This window comes from Candoia aspera, chromosome 11, assembly GCF_035149785.1.
Source record: "Candoia aspera isolate rCanAsp1 chromosome 11, rCanAsp1.hap2, whole genome shotgun sequence".
NCBI classification, from domain to species: Eukaryota; Metazoa; Chordata; class Lepidosauria; order Squamata; family Boidae; genus Candoia; species Candoia aspera.
Window position 1 is genome coordinate 6123932 of NC_086163.1, and position 23187 is coordinate 6147118.

The 23187-nt window shown below is 45.0% G+C and overlaps 1 protein-coding gene across 1 annotated transcript in view; it reads left to right on the plus strand.

The window, feature by feature from the left end:
• SLC12A3 (solute carrier family 12 member 3) overlaps positions 1 to 23187 on the plus strand; it is a 39037-nt gene that overhangs the window by 12733 nt on the left and 3117 nt on the right. Inside the window, exons 12-23 of the mRNA XM_063312672.1 lie at positions 1685 to 1808; positions 3022 to 3123; positions 3605 to 3760; positions 5424 to 5523; positions 6500 to 6611; positions 9186 to 9326; positions 11569 to 11675; positions 13064 to 13146; positions 13982 to 14047; positions 15052 to 15153; positions 17080 to 17191; positions 19740 to 19826. Coding sequence (XP_063168742.1) covers positions 1685 to 1808; positions 3022 to 3123; positions 3605 to 3760; positions 5424 to 5523; positions 6500 to 6611; positions 9186 to 9326; positions 11569 to 11675; positions 13064 to 13146; positions 13982 to 14047; positions 15052 to 15153; positions 17080 to 17191; positions 19740 to 19826 — 1292 coding nt within the window. The remainder of the gene's footprint in view (positions 1 to 1684; positions 1809 to 3021; positions 3124 to 3604; positions 3761 to 5423; positions 5524 to 6499; positions 6612 to 9185; positions 9327 to 11568; positions 11676 to 13063; positions 13147 to 13981; positions 14048 to 15051; positions 15154 to 17079; positions 17192 to 19739; positions 19827 to 23187) is intronic.

Genomic DNA, 23187 nt, shown 5'->3' on the forward strand with positions numbered 1-23187 from the left:
CCCCTCTTCCTTTTGCCCTCCACTCTCCCCAGCATCAGCTTCTTCTCCAGGGTGTCATCCCCAATTAGCCACCCTTGCCTTGCTGACTGGAATGATGGGAGGTATAGTCCCACCTTCTGGAAGGCACAAGCCTGAATAAGATTGTCATGCGCTGCCTACCTCTGAATAATGCTCAGACACTGGCTCGGTGGAACAGGCTCTGGTTTATTCATAGCGTAGGTACAGCATCGGGAAAAAAGCTGAGAGTGACAGGAGCGCACCGGTGCGGGGTTTAAATACCCCGCGCCGGTCAGCGCCCCCTCACTCGCGGTCACGTCACCCCCCTTTGTCCATTACGTTGACCTGCCGGTGGGTGAGGGGTTGCGAGGCCCCGCTGGCGTTCCGGGATCGCCCATCATCGGTTTCTCTATTCCTCCGGTGATTGCTTTCAGCTGGGCGATCTCCGCTGTATTAGCGCTGATGGCTTGGGTGTGCTCCGTGATCCGTTTAGCTATTGTTTCTTGACCGTTAGTCGTTGCGGGTTGATGGCTACTTATCTTGAGCCCCTTCCCCTGTTTCCTTGCTATTGTCATGTGTGCCATTGCGCTGATGACTTCAGCTCAACGGCACTCATGACAAAGATGGACACAGCTTCCTGGTCACTGCAGCCAGAGTTTTCCAGAGTAGAGGAGAAAATACTTCCAAGTCAGGCTCAACTCTTGGTACGTAGAAGCACTGCCTTGGTGACTGCATCTGAGCAGGGTTCTCGGCAGCAATACAGGTAGTCCTTGCTTAGTGACCACAACTGGAACCAGAATTTTGGTTGCTAAGCAAAGCGGTCATTAAGTGAATCCGACCTGATTTCATGACCTTTTTTGCAGCCCACCATGGGTGATAAGTGAACCATGTGGTCATTAAGTGAATCACATGGTTGCCGATTGATCTTGCTTGCCAGAAGGTCAAAAATGGCAATCACATGACCGCAGGACGCTGGGACAGTCATAAATGTGAACCGGTTGCCAAGCACCCAAATCGTGGTCATGTGCCCGTGGTGATGCTGCAACAGTCGTAAGTGTGAGGATAGTTGTAAGTCAGTTTTTTTCCAGCACTGTCATAAGTCCAAACCATCACTAAACAAATGGTTGTTAAGCGAGGGCTACCTGTACAGAAGTGGTTTGAATTCTTCCAGGATTCTTTTTCCCATTAGGTAGCACTAGAATTTATTTATTTATTTATGTCTCAAATTTGTACTACTGCCCATCTCCCCCCAAGGAGGGACTCTGAGCTGTTCTCTGGAAATTCCCAGAGATTCCCCCACCCAAATACTAAGCCCAGTTGACCTTACTTAGCTTCTGAGATTAGCCACTGTCATCTGGCGGTTGCTTTACAAAACAGCAATATAGAAAAACAGAGAGCAGCCAACAGCCATTAGGACAATGCTATCAGCATATGTTTAAGCTAAAAAGGAGACTTGATTAAAAGCTAAAGAGAAGAGAGAGCCGCTGTGATTCTATAGCCCAGATTCTGATGTACAAATAAAAGAACCAGGCACACCCTTTAGTGTGCTAACTCTCAAAGCTGGGCGTTGCCACTGAGGAAACTCCGATCTTCCCTTCCCTAGCCAATTTTCTGCACTAGGAAAGTCTTAATGGTTGTGGGAATTCATGAGCGCTTGGCGTGAACTGTTGCTCTCATCTCCCAACAGTGTCTTTGCAAGGATCAGCTCTATCCAGCCATTGGCTTTTTTGGAAAGGGCTATGGAAAAAATAATGAGCCGATCCGGGGTTACATGCTGACGTACCTCATTGCAGTTGGCTTCATTCTTATTGGTAAGATTTGCAACGGTCGTACGAAGAATCTGATCTGCCTGGGGAAGAGGTGTCAGTTCCTTTGGCCGTTGCCTGAAATGAAAGTCATTCCTTTTCAAGCATGATTCTCAGAGTTCTCTTTAGCAAGATTTATTGAGAAGAAAAGGACGGAGTTACAAGAACTCCATCAACTGAACTATTTCCCATCTAAAGCAAGAATCCCCAAAAGTACATTGGGCAGAGAAAGTTCTTTATTCTAAGTGTGAACCAGTGGATCTTTTCACTGATAATGCAGGACAATGATCTCCTGAATCTTTGTCAGTTTGAGAACATTATAGTAGGGCTTTATGAATTCCTAATCCTTTGCATTTTTAATACAGCCTTCCATATAGAGGAAGGGCGGGGTGGGGGGGAGAGTGCCATGTCTCAGTGTTATGGCATGAACCCAGGAAATGAATCCGTTCAATAACCAAGTAAGTGTGGGATGCAGGCTCAGTATTCGGAATTCAACTTTTGATCGAGAACCTAGAATCAAAAATTCAGAGAAAGATGTAGTCCACATTTAGCAACCCTAATTGGGACTGGCAACTTGGTCATTAAGCGAAGCGCTCGCTAAGTGAAAATCACGTTACTGTGCTTACGATTTTACTTCAGTTTTCCTTTGCTTCTTGCTATTTCCCTCAGCTGAGCTTCCTCTTTCTCTGAGGACATCTTGGTATGGGGTGAATAAGCAAGTGAAAATAAGAGCAGAGAGATGCTGCAAAGGTCATAAATGCAAGGACTGGTGGCTGAGTTGTTTTTTTAGCACTGTCATAACTTCGAATGGTCACTAAACAAGGCAGTCACTAAGGGAGGACTACCAAGGGCCCCACTCCTTGAAACAAGCTTTTACAGGACTTTGCTTTCAGACAGTGCCCACAACCTGTTTGGATGGAAGATATAAAGAATTACCAATTACACACCATTCATGCATTTTTGATCATTCACAGGTAGAAGATCTGACCCGTTACTTATTACGTTGCAATCCAATGAATATCTAGGTTCCGATGTTCTTATTAGTCTAGGAAATGTCGATCCGTCAACTTAAAATTGCAGACAGACAAAATTCTATCCCATCTTAAGCCAAGGGTTGTGAATTCTATGCTGCAATCTCTTGTCTTGTGTTGCCAAGTTTCTGTATTTTGAACAATATGCACAGATGAACCCACCACCTCTCTTTCCACCATTCTTGCAGCGGAACTGAATGCCATCGCTCCCATCATCTCCAACTTCTTTCTGTGCTCCTATGCTCTCATCAATTTCAGCTGTTTCCATGCCTCCATTACCAACTCACCAGGTGAGGACTTTCATCACACAGCTTAACCATAAAGGTAACCCACCAAGTTGGGTCCAGGATAGTCTTCAGAACCTCCCTTCTGGGAAGCCCGTTCTAATATGAACAGATCTAATGTGTTTTGTATGCAATTCCTGAAGAACAAGTGGTGAATCGTTCAATGGGCAGAAGGCCTAATCCTCATCGTGGGTTGATGTGACAAGCAGGCTTAGGTCCACAAAGCCAACCACAATTTTGGATGACGGGCCTCTGCACCAATCTAATTTTGCTTCCCTGGGACTCTGTTGTCATTATTTTTACAAAATTAACCCAGTGTTAATTGACATTATTCTGATATAAGCATTAGATCTCCTAATCAAAGGTAATCATGCTGACCGACCATTCTGCTGTAACAGGACTTTGTATTTATAGCATTTGGAGAGTTACTTAAACGTGCCTTATGAATAGCTTCGTATCAAGTATCATTTCTGCCATCTCCCTGCAGGTTGGAGACCCTCCTTTAGGTACTACAGCAAGTGGGCAGCTCTGTTGGGTGCCATTATTTCTGTCGTCATCATGTTCCTGCTAACGTGGTGGGCTGCCCTCATCGCTATTGGAATTGTGGTTTTCTTGCATGGATATGTTCTTTACAAGAAGCCTGGTATGTAGCTCCTGTGTTAGAAGAGGACATAGAAGGGGAAAATGTTCCCCCTGCAACAATGAGAGGGCTGGGGTATGCAGTAGTGGATGACTTCCAGGGGCACCTGCAGAGGGATCCCAAAGGTCAAGATGCGGCCTCCATCTTCACTTCTTCGACTTCCACCTAGCAGATGCTCCTGTTGATTTCCAACTACTAAGTATCCCCAAAAATGGAAAAACGTGGCACAAAATACGAGAAGTATTTATTGACGAAGGGGAGAAAAATGGGTATAACTGAAAGGTTTTGGAAAAGAGGGAGTCTGTTATGATAAAGGGGGAGATGAATTGTTTGGAACTGGAGAAGCCTCATCCAGATATGAAGTTCTGGAAAGTCAGATTCTGCTTGAATGTTAAGAAGGATCTTCTTCCCTCCCTCCCTCCCTCTGCCCTGTGTCTGTCTTCCTTCCTTCCTTCCTTCCTTCCTTCCTTCCTTCCTTCCTTCCTTCCTTCCTTCCTTCCTTCCTTCCTTCCTCCTTCCCTCCCTCCCTCCCTCCCTCCCTCCCTCTGCCCTGTGTCTTCCTTCCTTCCTTCCTTCCTTCCTCCCTCCCTCCCTCCCTCCCTCCCTCCCTCCCTCCCTCCCTCCCTCCCTTCCTCTGCCCTGTGTCTTCCTTCCTTCCTTCCTTCCTTCCTTCCTTCCTTCCTTCCTTCCTTCCTTCCTTCCTTCCTTCCTCCCTCCCTCCCTCCCTCCCTCCCTCCCTCCCTCCCTCTGCCCTGTGTCTTCCTTCCTTCCTTCCTTCCTTCCTTCCTTCCTTCCTTCCTTCCTTCCTTCCTTCCTTCCTTCCTTCCTTCCTTCCTTCCTTCCTTCTGTTAGTTAAATTTATACACCACCCATCTCACTATGGAAGTGATTCTGGGCAGCTTACAAATAAAATGTCATAAAACCCACTATAAACGTAGAAAAAAAATACAAGAAATAAAAGACAATTAAAAGAGAAAAACTGAAAGGCGGAGAGAGCATCCTCAACCCACCAACCACCCCCAGGGGATGAGTGAGGGATTTAGGAGTAAGACATCCCAAAGACAATCCACACCTCCATGGCACAATTAACAAGCCCTTCAGGTGTAGGGAGTTTGGTTTCAACCAAAAAGAAAGAAATCCAGTTGCCGTGACTCAACCTATAGACCCTTTGATGTATTGTTTTCCTTTTACTTCCTTGACAGAAGTAAAAGTTGAATTACTCACAGGGAGGCAGAGACACTGGGCAGCAGGTGGGAAGGTGGCGAGATCTCTAAAACTAAAAATCAAGGTACATTTTTTAAAGTGGCCTATGAGCAGAAATCCTATGCAATTCACACGTAAAAACAGTATTATTCATCCATTCATTCCATCTGTACATCACCAAATCAACTCCAGACTCTTGGCAGTTTACAATAATAATCAGTAATTGAATCATCCCATCTACAGTGCAAGATCCAAATTAAAACATGTGGTAAAGATATGGAATAAAAAGAGAAAGAGCTGAAATACTTAATAAATGTGTATTATAAATACACAATAATAATGATGATGATGATAATAATAATACATTTTACAAGGCTAACAAAGTAAATAAATTGAAGTAACATAAATTAAAATACCATTTAATAAAACCATGAACTGATCCAAGGAAACTGTTTTTGTCCAGGGGTAAACTGGGGCTCATCAGTGCAAGCTGGTTCCTACAACATGGCCCTGAATTATTCTGTGAGTCTCAATGAGGTGGATGAGCATATTAAAAATTACAGGTAAGGTTTCATCAGCCACTGGGTTTCAACCAAAGACTGCCAGTGGGGTCCAGGTGCCATGTTCTCTGAGACACTTGATAGTGTGCAAGCCTAATGGCGATTAGCCCAATTCCAGAGGTGTACAAGGTCACTATTTCATATGGCTGGAATATGGAACTAAGTTGGGGAAAACTGATGTAGAGTGAGCTAGGTGAATGAATCCCAGTGTAACGTAGTGGTGAGGTGTTGGACTAGGAGCAAGGAAGTTCTAGTTCTACCTCAGGCATGGAAGCTCCCTGGGGGACTTTGGGCCAGTCCTCCCCTCTCAGGTCCAGAACCAGAGTGATGTAGTGCTGGAGGTGCTGGACAAGGAAAGGGGGACCCAGGTCCAAATCTACCCTCAGCCCCAGAAGCTCCTTTGGAGGAGTCCGGGCCAATCCTTCCTTCTCAGCCCAACCTACCTTAGCAAGAGGAAGAGCTAGGCATGCTGCCTGGAGCTCCCAAATGAAAGGTGGGATATGAATCTAACAAATAAAAAGAAATGTATAAATATATAAATTGCCTGACAGAGTATAAGGCCAGTTTCCTATGAGCTTCTCAAGATGACATTTGTACTGTAGGTATATCTCCCCTGATCTGCAAAGGTTTGCACAAATCAGGGTTCCCCTCCAGGAATTTTGGTGCTTAGCAGAAATTCTGAACTCCCTTTTTCCCTTCCATTATGTGCATATGATTTTCCCCTGGCTCAGCCCATCAGGAATGTCCATGTCACAAATTTGAATGCAACAATGTGAAGGAGGACAAAGACAAGAGCAAAGAGGGACTGATGAGCTTCTGCCATGCCCTTCATACAGGAAAACCTGGGCATTTGTGGACCATTAGCAGCTGCTTGTTGTGACTGTCCTTCTTTTGCCCTCTCTGGAACCCAGCAGTGGTCACACAAAAGGTCTTATGAGTGGGCTGGTAAAGTCCTGATATCTCCTTGTTCTACCTTCAGGCCTCAATGCCTCGTCCTGACTGGTCCTCCTAACTTCCGGCCAGCACTGGTGGATTTTGTGGGCACTTTCACAAAAAAATTGAGTCTGATGATTTGCGGGAATGTCTTGATTGTGAGTATTTATTCTTACCATGTAGCTAAGAAATTGCAGCTGTCTGCTGTCTTTACCTAATTTCCATTGTCTACCTACCTATTTCTCTCTCTCTCTCTCTCTATCTACAGTACCTTCTATATCTATCAATCATCATCATCATCATCATCTCCATTCTTAAAGATGTTTGTATCAGATCATAAGAGAGACAGGATACCATCTCATTTTTTGTTTTTTAGCTGCATTCCCTATTCATCTGAAGGCCACCACATTGGAGAAGTCTAGAGGGACCCCTTTCCCCCCCACTGAGGTCTCAAACTCCAGTGATGGGAGGATTGTGGCCTTTGGCTTCCTCCAATTCTATGCTGGTCTATAAGGAAAGGAAACAGCAGCTTTAATCTCAGCTGGGGCAAAATGCTCCCTTTGCTAAGGACCTGAAATGGAGCTGCAGCCTTCAGCCCAGCAGGCTTTAAGTAACACAAAGCTGCTGCTTCTGGATGTCACGTGTCCATTTCAGCCGCTTTGGTGGCTCACCTCCAAGCAAGACCCTTTGCCATCCAAAAGGCAGGTCCCCAGCCATCCAAATCCTTGGCTTCCACCATTTGTACCCTCAAATGTCAAAAATCAAGAGGAGTTTGGCTGTGAAAATATATGATTTTAATAAAATTGGTTAGTGCTACCAGACTTCAGATTGGGGGCTGCAATAGATTAACACAGCTCTCCTCCTACAATACTATCAAATGCATAGCCCTAAGTACTTCCTCTTGGCTTTCATGCTTACTTAAGAGGAATACACAGGATCACTGCGAAGTGTGACAACAAAGGCAGCACTTGGCTTTAAACATTTATTCCTCTGGAACAATCCCCAGCTAATTTAGCAGGAATGAATGAATGAATGAATGAATGCTTGAGGGCAGGATGGTAGGGGTAGATCAGCTTCCATCTGCAGTTTAACTGCCAGGACAACAACAGGAGACAATTTTGGAGAAAAAATACAGTCTTTGTAGGACATTCTGCTCTGGAGATGCTCCACTATTAATCAATCTCTCTTTTCTTTCTTTCCTGGAAAGGAGAATTTCAGTAGGAAAATGTTTGATCCCTTTATATAATTAGGCTATGAAGTTTTTTAAAAAAAAATATCAAGTAGCCGAGAGGGGCTTACAGATCCTTAGTACCATGGGAAAGACAGTCTGAACATACTCAGCAGAGCTGTGTTCATCTTCTAGGTTGGGCCATTGCTGTATAAATCAAAGGCTGATGTTGGCGTTTTGAAGAAGAAAAGTCTGCCTTCCCCCAATCTGCTTAATATAATTTCAGAATTAATTGGTCCTCTTTGTTGTGCTATAAAAAAGAGACAACCTACTGTTGTTGTTTATTCGTTTAGTCGCTTCCGACTCTTCGTGACTTCATGGACCAGCCCACGCCAGAGCTTCCTGTCGGTCGTCAACACCCCCAGCTCCCCCAGGGACGAGTCCGTCACCTCTAGAATATCATCCATCCATCTTGCCCTTGGTCGGCCCCTCTTCCTTTTGCCTTCCACTCTCCCTAGCATCAGCATCTTCTCCAGGGTGTCCTGTCTTCTCATTATGTGGCCAAAGTATTTCAGTTTTGCCTTTAATATCATTCCCTCAAGTGAGCAGTCTGGCTTGATTTCCTGGAGGATGGACTGGTTTGATCTTCTTGCAGTCCAAGGCACTCTCAGAATTTTCCTCCAACACCACAGTTCAAAAGCAGACAACCTACTAAGCCACAGCAAAACTTATCATGGGTAGCAATTAAGCAAGCTTAGCATGTTGGCCCACCTTTTTATGCATGTCGTATGAACACAGCCAATGAGGCATGGATTCTTTCTCTTGGACTCAGTGCTTGGGTCTGTACATTGTACCAAGCCACAGTTTGCTTAGTAATAACTTATTACATACACCACAACTGACTGACTAAACGAATTGATAAATGATGGCTTACAACAGCCTTTCTCAACCTTTCGATCCTGGAGGAACCCTTGAAATATTTTTCAGGCCTCGGGGAACCCCTGCCCGTTCAGGCTCAAATATAGGCCAGAAGTTACAAAATTATTATATTCGTTTCATGTGTGGGCCTGTATATAGGCATTAACAGTGTTCTTCAACTAAAAATAAAGAATGAAGCTTACCTCTTGAATGTGAAGTTGCTTGAATTTGAAAGAATGCTTTAAATAAATCGTGACCTCCCAGGGAACCCCTTATGACTTCTCACGGAACCCAAGGGCGCCACGGAACCCTGGTCGAGAAACCCTGCTTTACAAACTACAATTACTGGGTTGAAGCAAAACACTAAACCAAATCTGAACCCTGTTCAGTCTAAGCTTTAAATTAAATGCTCAGCTTGGTAGTAGCACCTAACCAGCCTTGGCTGATAAAAAACAGCTAAACAGGGTTGAACCTGAAATTAATAGCTGGATTTTACGTGTGATGCACATAAAGAAGAGGGTTCCTTTGCGTGTTTGTGGCCACTACCTTGACTCTTTGACCCCTCACCTGTAGATGGTCCTGCATAGCTCATACTTCTTCCAGACTTCCTGTGATTCTGACCCCTTCTTATGCTGCTTTCGCACAGGGGCCCTGCAAACAGGTGAAGGCTGAATTGGGACTAGCTTCCAAAGGCCACATCAAGTGGCTGATCAAGAGAAAGATCAAAGCTTTCTATACAGACATCTTAGCAGAGGACTTGAGAACTGGAGTGCGGGTCCTTATGCAGGTAAAATCAAGGTTGGGGTCTTCAACCGCTGATGACTGGCAGGGCCCCCTGATCTGCAAGTGCTCAACTGAGGAATTCTTACGTGTATCTCATACAACTTTGCTCTAATTGTCCATAGTAATTCTTGGGTCTTCCTACCCTTGTTTGCACAACCTGCCAAGCCATCGTATTATTTATTTATTTGCTTGTTGGTTCAATGTTATTACAGTATAGCCGCCCACTCCCATAGGCTTTGGATGGCTCACAAATACAGGCACAAAACAATAAAATGGGTCAAAAACATATAACACCACAGGCAGTCTGGACTAAAACCATCAAGCCATAATAAATCAAACCCACAAACACATCAAGCTCAGGGCTGAGACCAAGGCCAGACCTTTTGTTTTTATAAGAGCTTTATAAGTTTTCAAAGTGTAGCTAAAATACAAAATAGGAAATATAAAAAAGGTAGAACTAAAGAAGAAAGAAAAAACGATAGAAGTGCAAATAGACAGGAAGCGAGACCTGAAAGTGACTTCCGACTTTCTCCAATGCAGATATAGATGAATTTACACAAGTAGTCTCTTACCATTAGTTAAACTGTAGTCACATTATTTCTATCAAAACAAACCATTTATCACTAAAACCCAAAATCAAAACTTCTTAAGTGTTTTTCGGGGCCGTAGGAGAGAGGGTGCTGTGCATATCTGGGTTGGTGCCAGCTTTGCATTTTGGACCAGTCTGGCCAAATGCAGCTTATTCAAAAAGCTATTATTAAGCATATCATGACGCGGTGGCGCTGCGGGTTAAACCGCTGAGCTGTCGATCGGAAGGTCGGCAGTTCGAAACCGCGCGGCGGGGTGAGCTCCTGTTGCTCGTCCCAGCTTCTGCACACCAAGCAGTTCGAAAACATGCAAATGTGAGTAGATTAATTGGTACCGCTTCGGCGGGAAGGTAACGGCGTTCCGTGAGTCATGCTGGCCACATGACCCGGAAGTGTCCCTATGGACAACGCCGGCTCCAAGGCTTTGAAACGGAGATGAGCACCGCCCCCTAGAGTTGGACACGACTGGACTTTACGTCAAGGGAAACCTTTACCTTTACCTAAGCATATCATGGCTTAGCTCGACCAGTGACCCTTGCCTCTGTCATTTGGGGCATGGCTGCTTTATGTTCTGGATGCAAGGAGATTTGCAGTACTTTGACTTAAACTGTACTTACGCACAACTTTCAGGCAGGAACCCTTTTCTGAGATATAAAAGCACATGGGAAGCCTTTATCCAAGAGAGGGCAATTGACAGCCACTCTTTTTTGCCTGGGCTAGAAGTCAGGGCAAAAATGTGGACTGCCACCTTTGTCACTTGATTCTGGTTCTGAAGCAATGCTTGGTAATCAATATAATGACTCCTGTGTAACATGTAAAGAATTTACTTTTCTAGATGTGTGATAATGTAAGTTCCTTTATGTGGTTTGAAAAGGCTCCGTGCTCAGAACTGACTTGAATCTATCTACAGTTCACTGTTCATATAGGTAGTCCTTGACTTACGACCATTCATTTAATGACCGTTTGAAGTTACAATGGTGCTGAAAAAAGTGACTCACACTTACAACTGTTACAGCATCCCTGCAGTTGCATGATCAAAATTTGGGCGCTTGGCAACCAGCATGCATTTACGACTGCTGCAGCATCCCAGGGTCACGTGATTGCCATTTTCAACCTTCCCAGGGGGCTTCCGACAAACAAAGTCAATGGGGGAAGCCAGATTTGTTTAATGACCACAGCAAAAAAAGTTGTAAAATTGGGCATGACTCACTTAATGACCACATCATTTAGCAATGGAAATTCCGGTCCCAATTGTGGTTGTAAGTCAAGGACTACCTGTATATAACCCAGATACAAGTAGGGCTGCTGAGTCTCAAACTCTGTAAGAGGCTTGGCCCCAAAAGCAATTAAGGAGGGAAATCCATTACCCAACTCATCTATATCCTTGCTTTTTTTCTTTGCTCCCGGAAGTAGAAATGATCATCAGAAAGTCATTTCAGAGCAAGGGTCCTTAACTCTACAACTCTGAGGCCCAATGAAAACCGATGTGCTCTCATGTATGCTGCCAGTGAGTTGGGCTTCTGTCAATAAAATTCCCCTGGCCTCATTTTCTCCTAGCCTATGAATAGAGAGTAAAGTGTGCAGGAAGGTGGGTAATAATGGGTGTGGACAAATAGTTTTACCTTAAAAGAAAAAAGTCCATCTATTTCTTTGACAAAGGCCGCAGGTCTTGGGAGAATGAAACCTAATGTGCTTGTGATTGGATACAAGAAGAACTGGCAGGCAGCTCATCCCCAGACAGTGGAAGAATATATTGGAATTCTGCAGTGAGTACAATTAAACGTCTTCTAAGCCCTATTTCCCAAATCTGGTCTTCTCAAGATGTCTTGAAATCCAAGATTGGCTTCAGGAAGGTGTTGAAAATCAGCTGCAGCTGTTTTCAGTTGCATTCTCCCTATCTAGACGACTTACTGGAATTGTGCATGCATTCAGACTTAAATACTGACTGGATTTTGCACCTCTCCAAAAAATCGCCTCACAGTTTTTAGTTCTTTAAATAAATCAAAATACATTCAGGCATGAGTCTTTTGAGAGAAGATGCTTTTAGAAATGCATATTCAGATGTTTATTTGGCTGCAGATGTTCTTTTGAAAAAATCACACAGTTGTAGTAAAAACGGGTAGGATGGGCGTAAGAGCGCCTTCCTTGGGGACAATGGTACAGGGACAGGCCGACATCAGGGTGCTCCTCCAGATGAAACAACTCCGTTCACAAAACCAACCAACATGCTGGGCAAGTAAATGGACCATACAAGACCATTTGTGTGAGTAGAAAGTACAAAAGGTACCCATTCCAGATGTGTTGGATTGAAGCTATGTTCTGGAGCTTCTGGTCAAAAAGTAGAGTTCCAAGTTCAGAAGTCAACAAGTCATAAATAAAACCATTAATTGTTGTTGGGCAGAGAACTTTTCAACTTGGAAAACTTTGAAGGCATAAGCCACGATCTCTAGTCTAGCTTGAGACAGCCAAGTGAGAAGTCATTCATGATCGATTATAGATTGCATATTTGATCCTACTTCTCACATAAAGCATTTGTCTTTTCCATTCTTGATATATCAAAGAATTTTAAAATGCACACTTATTTATTTTAACCTTCCCCAATTGGACGCCCTCCAGATTTGTTGGGGGCAACCAGGATTTCTGATGTTGCTGGCACTGGATCCTGGGAGCTGCTGTTCCAATGCATCTGCAGAGCATCCTGCTGGAGAATGGAGATGGATGATGTGATGAAGTTGCCATGTGGATTTTAGCACAACCGTAATAGGCCCTGCAAAACATTCAAAGGTGTTGGCCTCCGCCCATGCGTGACTTTCCTCAAAGCATTAAAGCTGCAAAAAGGCCAGGAAGAAGAGATCCCAAATGTTCAGAGACTCCACCTTAAGAACTCATTAATAAATGAGGGTTGGAGTTTCTCAAAACAATTTCCAAGAATCTGTTCTTTGCTCCTAATTCTTGCATGAAAACTCCTTACTGATGTCTGTCTGTCTTCTGGAAGGCTGTCTCCCGCTGTGGGTCTGAGCATGCACGCACATGTAAAATTTCCACGAAAACTTCCAGCAAAGTGAGGCATGTATGCACATTCCCCTAGACAGCCCACCTCTGGAAAATCTCCTTCATGCTGACATTGCTTTTGCTTTTTTTCTTTCCATTCCAGCGATGCTTTTGACTTCAAATATGGAGTGTGTGTGATGCGTGTGAAGGAGGGACTCAATATTTCCCAGATAATGCAGGCTCACAGTGAGTTCCACTAGTACACTTCTCCAGGGATTGTGCAGGGAAGAGGGGGCTTGAACTGATTCTGGTGCAGGCGCAAACTACCCTAGAAAGAGGCCCTTTTATACATCTATTTAATTTTTATGCTGCTTTATAAGAGAAATTGCATTCAGAGGAGTTGTGTCGAATGACTCAGATTTCAAAATAGCAAAATACCTTATGTACTAATTTTAGCAAAGGCAACTGTGTTGTGCACGTACAAAAAGGGCAGGATTTTGATTGCACAGCCACAGACACCATCCTAACTTTTTTGTGGATGCTCGTATTTTGGATAATAAAGATAATGCAGGAAGACAATGCTTTGCTTTGCCGCAAGTCCTTATTTTTTATTTTTGAATGTAAAAGGTTATATGGGGCAGAATGTCTGCTGGGCACCAAAGGAGATGTCTTCAACCAGATTGAGGTCCCTGGTCCATGGGGGAAACCCCAAGACTAAGCCATAATGTGGTTAGTTTGGTTTGTATGAACCTGCAACTTGTTCAAGAAACCATGGGTAAGCAAACTATGGTTTGCCAAATGCATTAATCAACTCCATGCAGTGGTGTTTGTGGCAGGATTAGCACACTGCACTAGTCTAAACTCAGTTTAACTTAGTGATGAAATCACAACGGACTGGGTTTGCATATCATGCTAAGCCATATGGTTTACAAAATACAATGGCTAGGTTCACGCAACACCCTAAGCTTAGATGAAGCAACCTTCATTATACAGTAACTTGATATGCTGTGTGGATGCAGGCAACTGTTCATTGCAGGATATCTTGATTTTGCCTTGTTTATTGTATTTTTTCTGTCCCCAGTTAATCCAGTTTTTGATCCAGCAGACGTTCCTCAGAAGGGTGAAGCACCTGCTTTAAGAGGCACATGTCAGTTTCAAGAAGGTTCTTGACCTCCTTACCCACCAATCTATTTCCTGGGTTCATCTAATGTATGGAATCCTTATGTTTGCCAAATGGGGTAGATTTAGGGCACACTTAACCAAGTCTTACCAACAAAGTCACAATCCAGCCAGTGGGGTGAGAAGAGCCTGGGTCAAACAGATATCAATGGTCAGGGGAAATGCCACTGCAAGGCCATGAATGAGGCTTCAGAAACCAGACTGGGTTTGATCCTCTTTGAGTGTAAACAGTGGTCTGTGCTCTCACTGGAGGAGAATCAGGGCTTCAACTTCTGCAATCCCATCATAGCACTGGCATTGTTAGGAAGATGACAACATGCCAGCAAAGACAAAATGAGTTTGTCACCAAGACAGGAACAGAAATGTAAAGGGAACCCTGGGCATTTATTACCTTTTATTTTTGGGAAGGGAAGGGGGTCCAAAGGGGGTGGGAGAGGCCATTTGGTTATGGTTGGGCAAGTAAACCCTGTTTCAAGATTTGGCTGAGTGCTGTCTGTGCCCAGCTAATGGGCAAGGGCAAGGGCTGGCTGGCTGGCGGGACTTTGCAGGCTCTAGGCTTGTCCCTCTAGAAATGTGCCTGTGATTATATCATCTTGATGACCAAAGATATCTCAGGTCAGTCCTGGGGGCATTAAACTGCATTTGGAAGAATTCGGATGTGTCAAGGCTGGTTGTCTGGAAGAGTCTCATATCATGCCCACGGGGGCAGAAATACCAGTTTAGGGGCAAATCCAGACATTCCCAGTTTTGAGGTGGTTGGTTTTAATGGAAAGAAACCTTGCAATTATGCTGTAACTTTGGTAGCAAAATAGGAAGGGATTATAAATAAGCATTCCTTTCCTTTTCTTCCTTTCCCTTCCTTCTCTCTTCCTTCCCTTCCTTCCTTCCCTTCCTTCTTCTCTCTCTCTCTCCCTTCCCTTCCCTTCCCTCCCATTCTTTTCTTCCTCTCTTCCTCCCCTTCTCCTTCTCTAGTGGATCCTGGTGCCTTAGTGGCAGAACAACAGGCGAGCACCGTTTTTCAGATGGATCAAGGCAAGAAAACTATTGACATCTACTGGCTGTTTGATGATGGAGGTAATGTTGGCTCCCCCTTCCCATGTAGGGCTCAAGAAAGGAAGGAACGCTTTGGGCTGACAAATGGACCCTTCTTAACTGGAGCTTTTCCTGGGCAGTGCGATTCAGGAAGAGATGGTTTTCCATCACCATCCACTCTCCTCAAACCCAGAATCACTGGAGTGAGCACCCAAATCCTTGTTCTTAGCCAGTTTGGGTTCTCATGTAGGAATTTGATGGAACAGGCTAAGATTCTACTTCTGCACCCAAAAATTCTTTCACATATTTTTAACCCATCTCATTCAGTTTAATGGGAGGAAAAGTTTCCCCTTTCTCCCCCAAAGAAGAACATTTTGATGACATTTTTATAGCTATGGATTAAGTTTTCCAAAAAGGCATTTTCTGGAGCTCAGAAACTAGCCCTTTATTTGTTCACTCATTCACCATCATGGCAGCTCCCCTCCCAGGTAAGTATGCCCTATAAGTCTCTGATTCCGATTTGCAAACAGATTCTAGTTAATGCCCACTCTAATGGAATATCAAATACAGTAATCAGTATAAATGCCAGAAAGCAAAAAGAGATCTTGTGGTTACTTTTAGGGATTATAAACAAGACTATAAATACCCTTTATTCAAGGGTATTGTTCCAGAAGAAACATTACAAGGCCATAATCTCTATAAAAAAAAAACAGGCTGCTCATGGAGTGTGGACACCATTCATTCATTCATTCATTCATTCATTCATTCATTCATTCATTCATTCATTCATTCAGTGCCCTCTCACCAAACAACTCTGAGCAGCTAGCAGAAGATTAAAAACATCAAAATATATAAAGAAGGGTTAAATGAAAAACAGACACAACGCCAGGAACAGTAACTTACATACCCAACTTGAAGTCTGGCTCAGATATCATCCTGGCCCGGTGCCTGAAGGAAGAACTGGATCTCCAGGGCTTCATGAAGGCCAAGGCCAAGGCTGTTCCACAGGGCAGGAGCAGTGACAGGGATGGCATGCCTCCTGGGTCCCATCTGATGACATGGTTTAATAGATGGGGCCTGGATCATGCCTACCCTGTCCAATCTTATTGGATGGGCAGAGATGTTTGCAGACAGAGCACTTGCAAGTATCCAGGTCTTGTATGACACAGCTCTGGCTTCTTCAGTTTGGATGTAGGTTATGGTGCAACAAATAGGAAAAGAAACCTATCCCTTTTCCCCAGTGCCTTTATTCTCCTAAATGCATACCCAGCTATTTCCTTGTCATTGGCTGGGTTCAACGATCCTGGTAATCCATGGTTTGTTTAGTGATGGTTTGCCAGATAAACCATAATTGCCTGGATTGATGCTTTGCACTAAGCTAAAAACTTAAAGCTCACATTACGAAGCACTGACTTGCATGCCATCTAGCAAGAATGCCTCTGGAACAGTTTTGTTTGTAAGACACGCTTGGACTAGATTCACATGTGTTTCACTTACTCATTGAATTATGCCATGGGGTGGGGGGCACAATATATTGAATTATAAGCCTACTCAAAAGGGATAGGTTTGTATGAGATACTAAGCTACCAAAATATGTACAACAGTTAAAACTAAGCAAGTTTTGCATGTTATGTGAAAATACCTGTTAGATCTCTAACTAACCTGATTGAGTATGCTGTGTGAACCCAACCTTGGAGTCATGGCGTCCCAGCTAATCTTCTCTCTCCTGAACTCTGATTTCCTTTTCCAAAAATGCCAGTGGCTTCTTCGTGGCATTGCTTGGTTCCAGGAAGTGGTCTGAGAACCATAATCCAGCCCCCTTACTGAAACTAAGGTGGGAGCTCCTGGGAAACCATCATCTTATCTTGGCTTGAGCCCCATTGTGGAAGAAAAGCAGGATATCAATGCAATCAGGAGGAAAAGGGGGTGCTGGTTATTCAGATTCCTCTGTGGTTTTCGATCCACCAGGTCTGACTCTTCTCATCCCATATCTCCTTGGCCGCAAAAAGAGATGGGGGAAGTGCAAGATCCGAGTGTTTGTTGGTGGGCAGATCAACCGAATGGACGAAGAGCGGAAGGCGTAAGTCCAGCCTGCAGAATTCAGGGCCTCTTGTGCCCTCTTTGCCAGGGGCACATGATTGAGCTCTATTTTGACAATACCCTATGGTCACCCCTTGCTAGGCAGGGGTGTCCACAGGGTATTGTCAGAATAGCCAAGATGGTGCCCACAATGTGGCGATCGAAGTTCTGCCTGTTTCCTTCAATTTCTCTTCAAGGGATGACTTTTTAGATGTCTGATCATCTTCGCTGTCCTTCTCTAACCCTGCTCTGATTTCTTGGAACTCACAATGCCCCAGACTGGGCACAGACATTGGGGGCTATCCAAAACAAAATAAAGTGGAATGAAGATTACTTCCTGGGATTTGAAGACTATACTTCCTATTGATGCACCCTAAAATTGTATTTGCCTCTTTGTTCTCTGGGTTTCGTAATATTCCTCCTTAGTGATATGATTCATTAACAGTGTGGCAACTTCTAGATAGCACTGAGGTTACCTCCCAGGAGTGTGGGGGGGCGGGTTTGTGTGTGTGAACTGGGCTGCAGGTTATGTGCCTAGTCTACATCTTGATATATGACGAACTATCTCTATATAATCACCAGTCTGGCATAGTGGTTAAGGCAACGGGCTAGAAACCAGGAGACTGAGAGTTCCAGTCCCGCCTTGGGCATGAAAACCAGCTGGGTGACCTTGGGCCAGTCGCTCTCTCTCAGCCCAAGAGCCAATCAGGTGTGGTAGGAGAGTTCTAGTCCCACCTTAGGCGTGAAGGCCGGCTGGGTGACCTTGGGCCAGTCCCTCTCTCTCAGCCCAAGAGCCAATCAGGTGTGGTAGGAGAATACTAGTCCCACCTTAGGCACGAAAGCTGGCTGGGTGCCCTTGGGCCAGTCCCTCTCTCTCAGCCCAAGAGCCAATCAGGTGTGGTAGGAGAGTTCTAGTCCCACCTTAGGCGTGAAGGCCGGCTGGGTGACCTTGGGCCAGTCCCTATCTCTCAGCCCAAGAGCCAACCAGGCGTGGTAGGAGAGTTCTAGTCCCGCCTTGGGCACGAAAGCCGGCTGGGTGACCTTGGGCTAGTCCCTCTCTCTCAGCCCAAGAGCCAACCAGGTGTGGTAGGAGAGTTCTAGTCCCGCCTTGGGCACGAAAGCCGGCTGGGTGACCTTGGGCTAGTCCCTCTCTCTCAGCCCAAGAGCCAATCAGGTGTGGTAGGAGAGTTCTAGTCCCGCCTTGGGCACGAAAGCCGGCTGGGTGACCTTGGGCTAGTCCCTCTCTCTCAGCCCAAGAGCCAACCAGGTGTGGTAGGAGAGTTCTAGTCCCGCCTTGGGCACGAAAGCCGGCTGGGTGACCTTGGGCCAGTCCCTCTCTCTCAGCCCAAGAGCCAACCAGGCGTGGTAGGAGAGTTCTAGTCCCGCCTTGGGCACGAAAGCTGGCTGGGTGACCTTGGGCTAGTCCCTCTCTCTCAGCCCAAGAGCCAATCAGGTGTGGTAGGAGAGTTCTAGTCCCGCCTTGGGCACGAAAGCCGGCTGGGTGACCTTGGGCCAGTCCCTCTCTCTCAGCCCAAGAGCCAATCAGGTGTGGTAGGAGAGTTCTAGTCCCGCCTTGGGCACGAAAGCCGGCTGGGTGACCTTGGGCTGGTCCCTCTCTCTCAGCCCAAGAGCCAACCAGGCGTGGTAGGAGAGTTCTAGTCCCGCCTTGGGCACGAAAGCCGGCTGGGTGACCTTGGGCTAGTCCCTCTCTCTCAGCCCAAGAGCCAACCAGGTGTGGTAGGAGAGTTCTAGTCCCGCCTTGGGCACGAAAGCCGGCTGGGTGACCTTGGGCCAGTCCCTCTCTCTCAGCCCAAGAGCCAACCAGGTGTGGTAGGAGAGTTCTAGTCCCGCCTTGGGCACGAAAGCCGGCTGGGTGACCTTGGGCCAGTCCCTCTCTCTCAGCCCAAGAGCCAACCAGGCGTGGTAGGAGAGTTCTAGTCCCGCCTTGGGCACGAAAGCTGGCTGGGTGACCTTGGGCTAGTCCCTCTCTCTCAGCCCAAGAGCCAATCAGGTGTGGTAGGAGAGTTCTAGTCCCGCCTTGGGCACGAAAGCCGGCTGGGTGACCTTGGGCCAGTCCCTCTCTCTCAGCCCAAGAGCCAATCAGGTGTGGTAGGAGAGTTCTAGTCCTGCCTTAGGCGTGAAAGCCGGCTGGGTGACCTTGGGCTGGTCCCTCTCTCTCAGCCCAACCCACCTCACAGGGTTGTTGTTGTGGGGAAAATAGGAGGAGGAAGGAGTCTTAGGTATGTTCCCTGCCTTGAGTTATTTATAAAAGTAATAAAGGTGGGATAAAAATATCTCTCTCTCTCTCTCTCTCCAGTGTATGTATGTATGTATGTGTATATATATATATATATTCCTGTCTTGATGGTCCCCAACTCCATTTCCCTATAATCTGTAGGGGAAGTTTCTCTCTTCATACAAGTATTTGGTTGTGTTTATAACTGGATATTTTCTAGAAAGCATGGACACCCATGTCTTAGGGCTGATCTGATTACAAAGACTATTGACATCTCTTTTTTCCACTTCTTGACCTTTTTTTCTTCCTGTAGGATTGTCTCTTTATTAAGCAAGTTCCGGCTTGGATTTCATGAGGTTCACATCCTTCCGGACATTAACCAGAAGCCCCGACCTGAACAGTAAAGCATTATTACTATGATGATGATGATGATGATGTATTAATTTATGGACCAAGGCCAAACTATCCAACATTAAAACATACACCAGTTAAAAAATACATTTATAGAAATTACACAGAAGCCCAAACCCATCAAAACTCTGAGGAAGGCACCAAATGATTTCAACAAGCGAAAGTTACAGATAACCGTTTCGCTACCTCCCTTGATGTATTTCAAAATTGGTCACTTAAAAGGAAAGTGGCAATCTCTTTGTCAAGAGGGAGATTAAACTTTCTAATACATGTAGTTCTTGACTTACAACCACAACTGGGAGCAGAACTTCTGTTGCTAAGCAATGCAGTCATTAAGTGAGTTGCACCTGATTTTACAACCTTTTTTGCTGTGGTCATTAAGTGAATCGCACAGTTCTTTGATTTTGCTTGTTGGGAGCTGGCTGAGAAGGTCGCAGATAGTAATCATGTGACTATGGGGAGGCTGTTGTTGTTTATTTGTTTAGTCGCTTCCGACTCTTCGTGACTTCATGGACCAGCCCACGCCAGAGCTTCCTGTCGGTCGTCAACACCCCCAGCTCCCCCAGGGACGAGTCCGTCACCTCTAGAATATCATCCATCCACCTTGCCCTTGGTCGGCCCCTCTTCCTTTTGCCTTCCACTCTCCCTAGCATCAGCATCTTCTCCAGGGTGTCCTGTCTTCTCATGATGTGGCCAAAGTATTTCAGTTTTGCCTTGAATATCATTCCCTCAAGTGAGCAGTCTGGCTTTATTTCCTGGAGGATGGACTGGTTTGATCTTCTGGCAGTCCAAGGCACTCTCAGAATTTTCCTCCAACACCACAGTTCAAAAGCATCGATCTTCCTTCGCTCAGCCTTCCTTATGGTCCAGCTCTCGCAGCCATATGTCACTACGGGGAACACCATTGCTTTAACTATGCGGACCTTTGTTGTCAGTGTGATGTCTCTGCTCTTAACTATTTTATCGAGATTTGTCATTGCTCTTCTCCCAAGGATTAAGCGTCTTCTGATTTCCTGACTGCAGTCAGCATCTGCAGTAATCTTCGCACCTAGAAATACAAAGTCTTTCACTGCTTCTACATTTTCTCCCTCTATTTGCCAGTTATCAATCAAGCTGGTTGCCATAATCTTGGTTTTTTTGAGGTTTAGCTGCAAGCCAGCTTTTGCACTTTCTTCTTTCACCTTCATCATAAGGCTCCTCAGTTCCTCTTCGCTTTCAGCCATCAAAGTGGTATCATCTGCATATCCGAGATTGTTAATGTTTCCTCCAGCAATTTTAACTCCAGCCTTGGATTCCTCAAGCCCAGCATGTTGCATGATGTGTTCTGCGTACAAGTTGAATAGGTAGGGTGAGAGTATACAGCCCTGCCGTACTCCTTTCCCAATCTTAAACCAGTCCGTTGTTCCGTGGTCTGTTCTTACTGTTGCTACTTGGTCGTTATACAGATTCTTCAGGAGGCATACAAGATGACTTGGTATCCCCATACCGCTAAGAACTTGCCACAATTTGTTATGGTCCACACAGTCAAAGGCTTTCGAATAGTCAATAAAACAGAAATAGATGTTTTTCTGAAACTCCCTGGCTTTTTCCATTATCCAGCGGATATTGGCAATTTGGTCCCTAGTTCCTCTGCCTTTTCTAAACCCAGCTTGTACATCTGGCAATTCTCGCTCCATGAACTGCTGAAGTCTACCTTGCAGGATCTTGAGCATTACCTTACTGGCATGTGAAAGGAGTGCCACTGTTCGATAGTTTGAACATTCTTTAGTGTTTCCCTTTTTTGGTATGGGGATATAAGTTGATTTTTTCCAGTCTGATGGCCATTCTTGTGTTTTCCAAATTTGCTGGCATATAGCATGCATTACCTTGACAGCAGCATGTTGCAAGATTTTGAACAGTTCAGCTGGGATGCCGTCATCTCCTGCTGCCTTGTTATTAGCAATGCTTCTTAAGGCCCACTCAACCTCACTCTTCAGGATGTCTGGCTCTAGCTCACTGACCACACTGTCAAAGCTATCCCCAATATTGTTATCCTTCCTATACAGGTCTTCTGTATATTCTTGTCACCTTTTCTTGATCTCTTCTTCTTCTGTTAGGTCCTTGCCATCTTTGTTTTTGATCATACCCATTTTTGCCTGGAATTTACCTCCAATGTTTCTAATTTTTTGGAAGAGGTCTCTTGTCCTTCCTATTCTACTGTCTTCTTCCACTTGCACGCATTGCTTGTTTAAAAATAATTCCTTATCTCTTCTGGCTAACCTCTGGAATTTTGCATTTAATTGGGCATATCTCCCCCTATCACTGTTGCCTTTTGCTTTCCTTCTTTCTTGGGCTACTTCTAGTGTCTCAGCAGACAGCCATTTTGCCTTCTTGGTTTTCTCTTTCTTTGGGATGTATTTTGTTGCCGCCTCCTGAACAATGTTGCGAACTTCTGTCCAGAGTTCTTCCGGGACCCTATCTACTAAGTCCAGTCCCTTAAATCGATTCTTTACCTCCACTGCATATTCCTTAGAGATATTAGTGAGCTCATATCTAGCTGATCTGTGGGTATTCCCTAATCTCTTTAGTCTGATCCTAAATTGTGCAATAAGAAGTTCATGATCAGAACTACAGTCAGCTCCAGGTCTTGTTTTTACCGACTGTATAGATGTCCGCCACCTTTGGCTGCAAAGGATGTAGTCAATCTGATTTCGATGGGGAGGCTATGACAATCATAAGTGCGAGGACCAGTCACAAGTCATTTTTTCAGCACCATTGTAACTTCAAATGGTTGTTAAACAAATGGTCATAAGTTGAGGACTACTATCCTATCTAAGGATAGATGAACCATGCTGAGACGGTATCTTCGGTCTCTAGTGTTTATTGTCCTACTCTAGTAGATAGAAAATCCTGCCAAACTGAAAGACCGTGAGAAACACACACAGATAAACCCAAAACTCAAGGCAGGTCTGCTCTGAGTTTCTTCAAAGGACAGTTCAAAGCCTCTAAACTACGCATGCGTTTTTCCCCCTGGATAGGGGCCGCCTCCTGCTCAACATCAGTACTCATGACAACTACCTGTAACTGGAGTTAAGAGTTCTGCTTGCCATTATATATAGGCTGGAGACTTGAAAAGGACCTGGGGTACAGATTCAACCTCAGTATTTGAACATACACAAATACAATTTTCGTATGGGAGGTTGAAATATCTTCCAGTAGTCATCCTGATGGGTAGTGCATTGATCTGGGCCAGAAAAAAACCTTCTATGTGGAGGGTGCATGGTCTTAAAAAAATTAGATAGGGAGAGTCCAGGAGGGTGGGGTAATTCTAGCATAAGAAGGATGGGACACTTTGGTGCTAACTGACTGAC